The sequence below is a fragment of the Megalops cyprinoides genome, chromosome 11 (genome assembly GCF_013368585.1).
Source record: "Megalops cyprinoides isolate fMegCyp1 chromosome 11, fMegCyp1.pri, whole genome shotgun sequence".
NCBI lineage: Eukaryota > Metazoa > Chordata > Actinopteri > Elopiformes > Megalopidae > Megalops > Megalops cyprinoides.
In genome coordinates this window covers 6,633,572-6,646,388 of record NC_050593.1, presented here as the reverse complement: position 1 = coordinate 6,646,388, position 12,817 = coordinate 6,633,572, and the positions used below count along the sequence as shown (strand labels likewise).

Genomic DNA, 12,817 nt, shown 5'->3' with positions numbered 1-12,817 from the left:
TCAAAGCCAGTCGCTGAAGATGCCGTTGCCACGGAGCCAACATCAAACGCAAATGTGATGAACTGATCAGGTTCAGATTTACAAAAATAACACATTTTTAAGTGACAGAGCAAAAGGAGGGAGAGTCAGAGAGATATTTCCCGGGATACTGGCACGGTTCCAGGGCACCTAAATCCAGTCCCATCAGTTAAACTGATCTGTTTTTACTTCTTTTCAGGAAAAACTCCGGTGTGCTCAGCAGGTCAGGAGAAACGGATCTTCCACTGACATAAATCAAACGGGCTCACCGCCCTAGAAAGAGCGTGTGTGCACCAGAGCCCTGTTACAGGGTTTCTACGGCAATGCCCCATTTTGGTTCCTCGTCAGTTCCCAAGCCCCTGCCGAGCCCTGGAATCCCTGGAGTTTAAGGCACATGTGTGGACACACCTTCTTCAAAGCTGCAGAAAAACAGCAGCATACACACCTGGGGGGGCGGGGGGATGGGGGGACGGGGTCTCCCAAGTAACCATCTGTTACTTGGGAGACCCAGTCTAAATTAAATACCCAGAATTGCTTTTAACTCTTCACATGAGACAAAACAGGAAAGATATCATGAATCAAAAATTATATTAAAATAAATTAAGTTGGCTTCATTTATCCCTATGATAATAATACATCCCTTCAGTTGAATGGGGAACAAAAGGGTGTATTTTGTTTTGATTTTTCTGTTAAAAGAGCAAAAGTCTATAAAGACGTGTTTGGCAACACTGATAATCTAAGCAAGAGCAATGCGAGTTGCCTGATCAGATGTGGCGTTCAGCACACAGGACAGGCCAATCCTGCTCACACTGCACAGACAGCGCTGCTGTCCAAACGCGCAGCCGGAGCTGCATTTGCGCAGGCAAACAGGCTAAGCTGCGCAGTCACACAGAAAGCAGGGGTCCTGACCAGCCGGTCTCTGTTGGTCTGTTTTTAAGAAGCACTTTGGCAAAGGAGTCAGTGGAAATTAAACTGTACAAACCATGCTCTTTTCATGATTTGAGCAAACCTGGTTTGCTTTTTCCAAACACCAACTGGGACACCTGATGGTCAGTGGACGCATGTTCCCGCTTATGGTAAACATGACCCCGGCGCTGTTGCTGCCCACCTCTGTCACATAAATCTGATGAAAGGACTGACATGATACAAAACGAAAATGAAAACGAACTCGGGCTGTCCAGTCCAAGGGGAAACCGTAAAATCGCCATCAAGCACATTCAGGTCCTGAGGGCATCCCCTCATGTAAGTGTCCGCTCCAGTGCAATGCCTTTCGTGTGCACCTGGGGGCGTCAGAGAGCAGACAGGGGAGGGGTCGGAGGGCGCATGCAGCTTGTCTCCCCTGGCGGCCTCACGCATCACTGCACCTCACCGCTTCCCCTTCGCACGAAGGCAGCGCCCTCCACCTCCGTGATAGGTCAGAGCAGCCCGTCCCATGAATTGATTCTTTGATATTTTTTCCCCTAAGTTTTTTTTTTTTCAGTAGTATTCACATTGGCGCGAGGTAGAAGGCGGGTGGGGCCATCTTCGCCCGTGCGGTGCTGGGCGGTCGCTGAGAGCTGGGCTCCTGTGGATCCTATTAGCCTGCCACTCTCTTGATGTGGATCTGGAGGGAGAGAGAGCACGGAGCAAGGAGATGTAATTAAATGATCCAATTAGAGCTGTGCAGTCAGTCAGACAAAGAGCGAGCGCTACAGAGACCGCGGCGTGTGGGTGAACTCAAACAGCGGGACATGCTGAGCCGGGCGAGTGAGTCAGCTGCAGCAGCCTGGTCCATAATGAACAGAGGAACAGTCAGAGAGAAAAACACGGCATGTGATTGGACAGAGAACTGGATAGACTGCATGCAATTGGACACGTGGTCAATGTGAGAGACACACTGTGAGTGTATGACTGGACAGACAGACCAGAGGTCAGCGTGTGGCTGCACAGAGAGACAAGCAGTCAGCTTGTGATTGGACGGTGACGTGGGGAGTCGGCGCACGATTGGAGGGGCGAACCTCGCTCAGGATGGCCCACACAGCAGAATCCTTGAGTACGGTGAGACGGAGCGCCACCACGGGGTTAAAGATGGGGTCCATCACCGCCTCTGCCACGCCATTCTCAAACTGACCTGCAGTCACACACACACACACACACACAAACTCAGTGACCAATAAGTGACTCCATAACACAAATCCTAAAGTTCATAGAGCCAGTCGGTATCAGAGACATCTCCCAAAGCATAATGTCTGGCAGTGAGAGGGAAAGGAAGACAACGCCTTTGCACAATACATAAAACCACACATAACCAAGGAGGGTCAACCATCCGCTGCCCTCTACACAAACACGGTCCTAAAGCTGTAGTCTTTGGCTGCAGATTAGCCTATGGTTGGCTGTGGTAGACTGTGGCTGGGTGTGGATGGGTGTAGTTTGCTGAGGCATACAGTATGTGCTCAGTGCTGTGGCTTTCTCTGTTTGGGAGCCCAGCAAATGGAATGCTCTTCTCCACTCACCAATTCGGTAGTAGCGGTCGTCCATTCGCTTGTATTTCTCTTTGGTCTGCAGGTCAGATTCCTACAATGGAAAGAGAGAGAGAGAGACGCTCACCTCCAGCAACCGCATCATATACGGCCCAGACAAAGCGGTAGAGAGACACTTTAATCCATAACTGTCTCTCTCTGTTACCGTCCCAGATCAAAACCAATCTCAGAGGATCCGTTTTCCTCCAGATGTACTGTACACAAGGGAACGTTCAGCCAAGGGCAGGGAGAGGAAGCAGGTGTGCTGGTGCTTCATTGGACTGGGCAAGCCCTGTGAGTCTGGTGCCCCCTGTTGGTGGGGGTTTTCCTCACCTGTTGTTTACCTTGCTCACCAGGGATACCCCAAAAGAGTTAGGCTTCATAAACCCTACAGTTATGACCTACCACACGTCTTCAGCGATTGAATCAAATCACAGTTATATTATGGAGAGGAACATCTTGTGATTGGTTCATATGAGTCAGTAACTCCACCTTGTGGGGTTCATGTAATACCACCCTCCCATTACTAATCCCAGGAACCTAGTGGGATGGCTGGCATTAAATATTACGTATTCAGAGCACTTTTATCTGTCTCAAACTGGATTATCCAAATCATAGCTGCATCCTACCAGCATAAACTAGACCAAGCTAAACAAACCTATAATCCATCCAGAAAATCAGCGTATTACCCCCCACGAAGGGATTTTAAACTTGAATAGATGCTTATGTATTTAAATGCGCATCCTTTGTTCATCAAATTGCTTTTTTAATGCCAGTATCTATGTGATTAGTTCTGTCATTGTATGAGTGTTCTTCTCTTTCCATTCCATTTTATGTCAATCATTCCACACTGCTGCTCTGTAAAGTGCTCTATGAAGCCCCTCTGTAACACTTCCTTTGGTAATAATATGAGCTGCTTGATTGATTTGACACGGACTTCACCGGCAAATGCACACAAACAGAAACAATGCACAGAGAGCACATCAATTAAAACAAGCCGAGAGCGGTTCACGCTAAATGTTCTTTCTGTCCTACGCTAGCACTTCTGGTCCGGTAAATAAGAGCAGAACAAGGAGAACAAATCATTTAAGCACATTGCATAATTCTTAATCAGCATTCTGCAGACTTCTGTGAAAATGTATTAGTTCTACGGCTCTAATTAAGGCTCAATCGGTCAAATGGGTGCTGTGGTTCCAAGCCTCGGCACCTTGTTAAATACAAACTGACTCCATTCACGACCTGATCGATAACGAATTAGTGACTGAGCCCAGAGATCATAAATAAATTACAAAGCAGACTGATGATATCATTATGAGCATCAATGAGATTGGATGCCTTGTGGAGGGCAGTCAAGGGGATTGGCTGAGCTCGACCAAGGAAGGCTGCCCTTCTGACAGCGTTTAGGAAGAGGGGAAGTGTCAGGAAAGATGAACTCTCCTCATCACCACCTCATACACACAGGCTCCTACCCCCAGTATGCACACTCCTGCTGTTGATGGGAAAAAAATCTATCCCCAGGCTGCGGCCTAGCCACAGGATGTAACTCAACAGGTGTAACACAGCGGTTAGAGGGGCAGGAAGGCGCAGTGTCACTTATCGCCCTGCAAGTCCTCATCGTTGGCAGAGGCTCTCAGTGAGGTGCTCAGCTGTTTCCCTCACCGACAAAGGCAGGATCTCCACCGTCGTGTTCTCCAGCTTGTCTCCGGGGTGCTCCTGGTTGCCGCTGCGGAACAGGTACCTGTCAATCAAGCACAAACCATGTGAACGTGCTGGTGCTGGCGCACACAAACACACTCCCCCACCCACCCACACTCTCATCTACTGCAATAATCATGCTGACAGACAAATCCACACTCTGACACTTCCTCAACACCGACGCACTTACGCAGTGTCAGCAATGAACTGTGAGGCTGTCATGTTTCCTTCAGCCACAGACAGTCTGATTAATGGCATTGTCATTATTTTTATTACGGTTTCATCTCAAGATACAACCCAGAGGACGTCTTGTTCTGTATCTTAAGTGATTATGGTGCTTTGGCAGTACGTACTAATTGTGTGTCACGGTAGTAATTCATTCTTGAATGGAAATGAAGGCTGAGTCACTCGAACGGGACCATAACTCTCACAGCAGTCATAACAAGCAGGAGTAGGAGTGCAGGCGGCCATTTTTCTTTGCACCTCAGATTGGAGAGAAGGCAGCTGCCAGGCCTCGCCGTGACCTCTCGCTGCACTCTGTCACAGCTCTGTGAGTCAACCTCTCTCTCTGTGTCTCACACAGCCTTCCCACAAGTCCCTGGGGTGCTGCTCTGCTGTTTCTCTAGCAGGATGTTTCCGTGACGTGGAAAAAAGTGACTCCCTCCAAAGCGCTGTGCCAGGAGGCTGTGAGGGAACATCGGAGTGTGTGTGTGTATGTGTGTGCGTGTCTACGTGGGTGTGTGTCTGTGTGTCTGTATGCGCTCATCCATTACACTGGAAGTTTATCTAGATGCTGTTCTTCCAGGAAGCCAGGGCCTGGTTCCAGCACTTTCTCCCTGTACTGCAGCTCGCTGGCTCCCTGGAACCAAGCTCTTCCACTGTAGACAACTCAGCCCTGATCCAGGGGCCCGCACTGTCTGCAGGCTGTAGCTCCAGCTGTAACTTCCCGCTCAGCTGATGGCTCTTTACTGAACTGAGTGTTAGTGATTTACAGTGTGCTGGATCTCCACCAAAAGAGACAGTTCTGCTCGGATGACTGGGAGAACTGGCCAGCTGACAGCAGGTGATGTCCATGATTATATTGCTTGTACCATATTAGGACCAATTACCCATCAATCCGGCCATTGTAGGTGAATTCTAATTTTTACAGGCTAACACAGTTTGTCTGTGGTTATTTCTGAAATATGATACCCATGACTGCTGTTTGCACACTTATTTACACTTGGTGGACCCTCCGCCCTGGACAATTCGAAACGGCCAAAGCAAACCCGTCTTTTGCAGAAGTGTGGTCCTTCGAAAGCAAACCCAGAAATCGAATAAAAATCATAAGGTCCTATTGAAATATACTGGGGTAATAATATGGTGCTATTAAAATAACACACTGCTTAGAATGTCCCCTTTCAATGACTCAATCCCTTTGTGGTCTGCTCTTTAAGGTTCTGCAGTCTCATCTTCATAGCATCTTTTACAATCTGTAATATTAAATCTATTATTAAATGTCGTCACTTTTCACTCATATCTGGACTCATTTACTGTGCAAAATTATAAACGTGTGTGCAATAAAGGTCATGTGAGCAGCAGGACACACAAAAAAGGACTGGCTGGATCTGGACACGTCCCAGTCCTGAGCTTGAGCCCGAACATGTGTCATTCCATCACTGTAACAAATGCATTAATGTGTAGCAGATTCTCCCATCCCAGACCACACAGGGGAACGTACTTCCTCTCCCCTGAAAGGAGGACTGCGGTCAAGAAGAGGGAGAGGTGACCTACAGGCGTCCGTCCTTCGGATCCCTAGAAGCTCTGAGCAATTATGGCCCCTTGTTAGCTTAGAGACTCTGATCACGCCCTGGGTAATTAAGGCCTTTCGTTAGCTCTGCTCACTGGCCCCCCTCTAAGAGAGATGCTCTTGCGAGGTCACCGCCTGCCGTGGTGAGGTGCATCGTGGGTTGGCTCCGCACTGGCGTCCACCCGACGCCCACGGGGCGAAGGCGTGACGGTGTTCCTGAAGGGCAAAAGGGTCGCCATCTTTTTTAGCCCCTCTGGCTAAATGCTCTGTTAGCTGTGTGAGTGCTGGCGTGTTCTCTGCAAGCTCCATCTCCCACGTTCTCTGATCCTCACATAAATGACAGTTCAAAATACACAGTATCATGCTGCTCAGCGTCCACCACAGAAGCGTCCACGCTTAGCCCCACTCAGGCAGGGTCCCCATGTCCGCCAGGAGACAGCAGCATGTTGTTCCGCACAGCAGGGGACTTCTACAGATACAGATGAATCAGTCCTGTACGCACCTAATTAAACTAGCCGTTACGCGGAGAGGAAGGGCCTCCCTGAAGGAAACAACATGTCACAGCTGCGTTTCGCTTAGCGCTTGCTTCAGCGCCACACACATCTGTGAACTTCCCTGACTGTGTGGATGAGGCTGTGATCTATTCGCTCCCCGCTTTCCTCTGCCTGCGCAGACGAATTGTGGTCTCCTTCCAGCTTCCTATTCTCCTCTGACTGCGCAGACGACCTGCGGTCTCCTCCCTGCTAGCTGTTCTCCTCTGACTGCGCAGATGACCCGTGGTCTCCCTCCCGCTCCCCATTTTCCTCTGACTGTGCAGACGGTTGTCTTGTTGCAGTGGAGTGCAGTGAAGCAGCAGGCTATGGGAGCTGGGGGTGTGTGACACCTTATTTTAGCACTCTCTCATTAGCAGAGGCTCCCAGAGGGAGGGCCCTGGAACAGCGTTTCACAGAGTAAACTGCTCCTGCAGGTTCTCTCAGGATGAGAGGGAGGAGGGAGAGGAGAAGGAGAGGGAGGAGGAGGAGAATACACTGTTCCTATAGTCTTTCTCAGTGTGAGAAAGAAGGAGAAGGAGGAGGAGGAGAATGAACCCCCGTTTGGAGTGAGGAGGAGTTGAAAACAGACAGATAGGACTATGCCTCCAGACACGCTGACTTGAGTGCCGTCTTTTCACACTCTAACGCCCACATGAAGCCCAGAAGATGTTTGTGGCCCTGGAGGAAACTCTCAACAACAACAACAGAAGTTTCCTGGCTCCCACACACTCTGCTGAACACCACCAGAAAGGGAGCCTTCAGATGTGTCTTTAGACTGCTTCCTCTGCACACATCCATACACAAAAACTCACACACACACAGACATGCACAGCCGCACGCACGCGCACACACACACACACATACGCAGACTCACACACACATACAGCACACATATACCCATGCACAATCACATACACACACACACTCGCACACACACATACACATATACCCCTACACTCATACACACACACACACACACAGTGGTGTAATGGAACTCCACGTGTGTGGGTCTCTCATTCACCTCTCTATGCTGACGGGCCGGTCAAACTTGAACAGGACGTAGTCCCCCGCAGTGGGGGTGATGGCCCAGAAGAAGTCCTCTCCCATGTAGGTCTTCTCCAGAGTGTGGCCCTGGTACACCTTAAGCGTGGTGGAGACCTCCGCTGGTGGATTGACATGAATCTTATGCAGCAGGGGCTTCAGGAAGTCCTTATCCTGGGTGGAGCAGGAAGCAGAAAGAAGTGTGGCAGCAGAACACATGCTGCTCACCTGCCACTTCAACCTCTCCACTTCCCACAAGGAACATGAGGGATAATGGGATAATGACACTACTCAACTCAACTACAACTACCATGATGCACCACAGCACTGTTATATCCATTAAGGAGAGGTGAGAGATGCAGGGCTATGTGTGGACTGTGGCTGTTTTTCAGTCAAAAATCAAGGAACCTCTTAATCAAAGCTCATTCTAAACCGCAAAATAATGTCAGCAGAGCTGGAACAGATCCAGGATCAGTGCTTGGGGGAAGAGAATACGTTCACAGAAGGTGGAAAGAGGAGGGGTGGGTTTACCGTAAGCTTCTGGATCTTTCCTGCCAGAGAGGAGTGTAGCCCCACGTGCTGGAACAGGGAGGGTCTGAAACGCACACGCAAACCAGACTTCTGCCTCTCACAGTGCTTCTGCAGAGAGAGAGAGAGACAGAGAGAGAGAGAGAGGAAGAGAAAGAGATGAAGGGAGGAGAGGGGGTGAGAAGATAGGGAGGAACAAGTAATGAAAAAAGGGGACGAAAGATAAAGGAAGGAGAGACAGAGTGGGGGAATGGGGAGAGAAAAGGCAGATAGAGGAAGATAGAGGGGGCAGAGGGGAAAAAAAGAAAGAAGAAAGAAAGGGGAGGAGAGAGGGAGAAATGTCACACGTCTTCACCTGTGACTGTCGCCTGATAAGTGATGATCTCACCACCAACTGCTGTCAGTCGCTATGCTATGCTAACATGCGTGAGAGAGAGAGAGAGAGCATGCTGGGTGCCATTATCATTACAGAGGAGTTACTGTACCACACGCAGAGCCGAGTGCCATTCATCTCACAGAGATACCCTGTATGTTTATACATGGGGTATGCCTGATTGTAAGACTGGTTGCTTTGGCAATATTGCTATACTTGAAAAAGTCATTCCAATAAAACGTGAACTTGAATATGCTACCATACCTTGCATGCCCCTGAATGTCACTAGCATTAGCGCTCGTACACCCAGCATCATGGTTACGGCGCAAAGTGAGAGTGAACCCAGGAGCAGGAAAAAACAGATTCCTCCAGGGAGATTTACAGTAATCTGCGCAGCTGTTACTGATGCAAAAGAGCCAGCTGGCTCGCCACAGCTCCACCTATCCATCGGACAAACACGCTTTATTGGCAAAAAGTACAGTGCAGCATATACTGCCAAAGCACAGAAATGCTTAACGGAACGTAACATCATCAAATATGTTATGCGCCATTACACACGCAACATTTAAGTCAATGCACAAACTAAATACATCAAAAATGGGATAGGTTAACGGCATTCCTTTTCTTTGTAATCTTTTTTCTAAGCAACGCTCTCTCTCTCTCTCTCTCTCTCTCAGTTGTGTGAGTGAAGTCTGAGCAGCGGCGTGGTCGGTTCGGACCCGATCCGGTCGTGCAGAACCCTTCCGAGCTGCGGGAGACGGCCCCTTCGCCAAGCGCATCCATTATTCACTTAATTCTCTGTGCTGCCTTGCTGCCCTGTTTACATAATGGGTCTGCGAGCTGTAGTCCGTGGTCAAAGGACTCCGCAGATAACATCAGCGTAAATGAATTTTAATGCAGGGACTACGGGCAGAGGCGTGGCGGTAACACTGCACAGCGACGAGAAAACCCAGACAAGTATAAACACCTGTCAAAGCAGACAACGCAAACACAGACACACACACACACACACACACACACAAGCACACACCAGGACACAATGTAAACAGAGGCGAGAACAAACGCACCTGTCACACCTAACAAACACAATGTGTACTCACACAGTGTTGACAAAAGCAAGAGTAAATACCACGTACAAATACACACACATGAACACACACGCACACTCACACACACACACACAGACACAACCACACACACACACGCACACACACACATGCACAGCTTAGCCAGGTTAATGAGCACCTACCGCATCTTTCTCAGGGTTGCATACTTTGACCCAGAGAATGTGGTCCAGCAACCAATCAATGGGCTTCTCCTTATAGAACATGAAGATGAACTCCACAATCAGGTTCAGGTCGGGGGCCTGGAACATCTTCCCTGGGGAGTGACACAGGGGGGCTTTATGCATATTAATACTAATATATGCCTGTTTTTCTCATGTGTTACCTTTTTAAGCCTTAACAAACTAAGGTAAGTGCAAGTCCTCCATGCATCCCCTCATTTTCAGATATTAATGTTTCCACAGTGGCAAGCCATGCGCTGCTGTTGGTCTGCCTCTCAAGTGGAGATACGACTCCCACACAAGCTGTTCATAAACACTTCTTCCATGCCCGTGGCTTTATTTTTGTTTTTCTTGTTTTTCAACCGAATATGAACTGCATCTCTCTGTCTCCTCCTGTGAGATATGTATATTCTCCAAAAGGACACCTGCTTAGATTTCCTGTGAGGAAAACATCTCCACAAAACATCACGCAGAGATACTTGATCACTAACAGAGATCAGTGCAGAGAAACATCACCCAGAGCTACTCCAGCACTAAATGCGGAGACACACCTGGAGCAGGGCCAGAGACAGTCTCCCTGTTTGACAAGATCACAAAAGAGGAGTGTACCTCATTCTAGGTACACTCCTCGCCCTAACCACCAATTATACATTATACAACAATATACATGTGGAGTAAAAGGTAGCTGCTGATTCAGGATCAGCTCCATGTGTGAGTGGACGGGGGCGGAAGGGGGCGTTGGCGCATGGAGCCAATAGTTAGGCGTGTTCACGTTGTTTGCCTCGTTAAGAGGGGTCGTTAAGTCCATTTACCGATGAACCCCAGCTGGGAGAACTCGAGGATCATCCAGTCCTCGGACGACAGCTGCAGGGCGAAGTTCTTCATGGTGGCGAAGTAGTTGGGCTTGGCGACGATGTCGTCTTCCAGCTGATTGGAGGGGTAAGAGGAGAAGGGGGTTAAGGTGACAACGGCGGGACACAGATGAGCGCCTTCGCATAATATCCGAAATTCCACACCCTCGCACTCCCACAGCAGTGGCATATAAATGAGCCGTCTTCCCGTTGCAACCTTCTACTCCTAAAAGTGCCCCCAAAATAGATAATGCTCTCAAGGTACAATGATGATACAATGTACTGGCAATGAAACATTGGAATGAATAACCATTCTAAGAGCTCCTCTGGCATCTCCATGTTTGAGAGCTTCCTTGTTTGCATCCTGCTGAGTGTCAGTGCATTAGCTGGTACTCTCTCCTAGTAGGCATTACAGTCGTTTGAGAGACCAGGGCACTGTATAAGGACTATAATCCCTAACAATGACTACTCATCAGTTAAAAATCCATTTTAATTTCAGATTCAGTTTGGTCATCTTGCGCTAACACAAACTAGTAGTTGAGACACAGTCACACCTAACCAAATAGATTAATAATAAAATACAAAATATATATCATATATACAAATTTATGTGTAACTAATCATAACTCCAGCCTGTAATGTCATCACCTAAATAAAAATGCAATTCACAGCCTCTCATGTCTCCATGGCAACCATGGAGTGATCACTGGTCTGGGTCTTAATAGCAATGCCTCTAATAAAGACGTGTATGTTTTAAAATTGAAACATGTACTTCAACATCTGAGGAAAGCGTTGCTAAGGTAACACTCTGGCGGCAGCTCCCTTTTATTGCGCAGGGTCTGTGCGTGAGCGTGTGTGTGTGTTTGTGTGAGTATGTGTGCGTGAGCGTGTGTGTGTGGGTCTGTGTGTGTGCGTATGTGTGTATTAGCCGTTTTGTGTGCGTGTGTGCATACAGTATGTGCATGATTCTAATTCTGTGTGTGTGTTTATGTGTGTGCATGTCCGTCGTTCTGTGTGTGTTTGCATGTATGTGTTTGAGTGTACGTATGTGCATGTGCGTGAGTGTGAGTGTGTGAGTGTCAGTGTGTGTGAAGGGGCCAGCTGCAGATGTGCTGATTAACACTGACTAGGGCAGGGAAACGCCATGCACCTGCTTAATCTGCAGCAACTGAAACCCTACGATAAATCCACCGCTACGCACCTGGACATAATAGACCCCTTTGCTCACAGCGTACATCATCAGGAAGGAGTAATCCAAGTTCTGCTTCGTCCTCCACCTGCCAGGAAACAGACGGGAAGACTGAACATGGACCGTGCTAACGGTCAGACTCATTCTCGTTCTGTTGCACATTCATTTGCATGTGTAGAACCTGCAGCTTGCAAAAAGACACAGGAAACCATCACTGTTCCTGCAGCACGACTACAAAATTTCCACAGCAGCTTCTGTGGTTTGCATAACCCTGGGTGGACCGCCACTTAGCATTGGAAATTGTGACATTTGAATGGTTATCACATCGCTTCCTTTACGAATTTAGTCGGATAAGGTGCTCTTTGACATCAGAAACAGAAAGGAGCGAAGGAGGCGCCCGCCAAGTCATGGCCTCCGTGGCGATGTGGCATCCACAGGCTCTTGTGTGTGAGGTATCTGCGGGTCCTGTTCTCTGGCCTGCCGAGCCTCCGTGGGAGTCTGATTTGCGTGAGCGAAACCATGGGCAGCGGCAGCTGGGACAGGCCGTTTGCTGGGAGTTTCACACACATGGACTCAGGTCAGGCAGCTTCCGGACCCCGTTTCGCTGCTTCATAGCAAGAGGATGCCCGGGAGGCGGGGGTGCAGACGCTCACCGAAACCAGTCAGGACGTTGAGCTCAAACAAAGCTATGCCCCCCCCAGAGGCTCAGCTGCTAGTTTTGAAGGCAGGCTGAGCCCTATGGCCTGGATTTGGACCCAGCCATGTCATATGCAACATCAGCATTACGGTCGGCTTTGCTCTGCCGGCTTTGCTCTGCCATGGCTCTGCCGTGCTCTGAGAGGGGGCTAGGTCAGCCAGGGTCCCCCTGTCACCCCATTCTTGGCATCCTGGCTGTCATTCAGGCACCTGCCAGCTGCCCAGATGGCATCAGGGGTCAGGCCGACTGTCCATTCAGCGTCTGCCTCCCCATGCAAAAAAGAGTTATGGTAGAAATGAGTGCATATCAGAACCGTGCAG

General features: G+C 49.0%; 1 protein-coding gene across 2 annotated transcripts in view; it reads right to left on the bottom strand.

The window, feature by feature from the left end:
- Window positions 1–780: 780 nt before the first annotated feature.
- Window positions 781–12,817, bottom strand: part of LOC118785479 (alpha-1,3-mannosyl-glycoprotein 4-beta-N-acetylglucosaminyltransferase A-like) — a 42,252-nt gene continuing 30,215 nt past the window's right edge. For both annotated transcript variants that reach the window (XM_036540156.1, XM_036540155.1), the window contains exons 8-16: window positions 11,813–11,888; window positions 10,573–10,687; window positions 9,725–9,855; window positions 8,106–8,213; window positions 7,555–7,748; window positions 4,176–4,254; window positions 2,511–2,571; window positions 2,016–2,128; window positions 781–1,621 (exon numbers count right to left, since the gene is read on the bottom strand). In XM_036540156.1, the coding sequence (XP_036396049.1) occupies window positions 1,595–1,621; window positions 2,016–2,128; window positions 2,511–2,571; window positions 4,176–4,254; window positions 7,555–7,748; window positions 8,106–8,213; window positions 9,725–9,855; window positions 10,573–10,687; window positions 11,813–11,888 (904 nt within the window). In that variant the 3' untranslated portion in view covers window positions 781–1,594. The remainder of the gene's footprint in view (window positions 1,622–2,015; window positions 2,129–2,510; window positions 2,572–4,175; window positions 4,255–7,554; window positions 7,749–8,105; window positions 8,214–9,724; window positions 9,856–10,572; window positions 10,688–11,812; window positions 11,889–12,817) is intronic.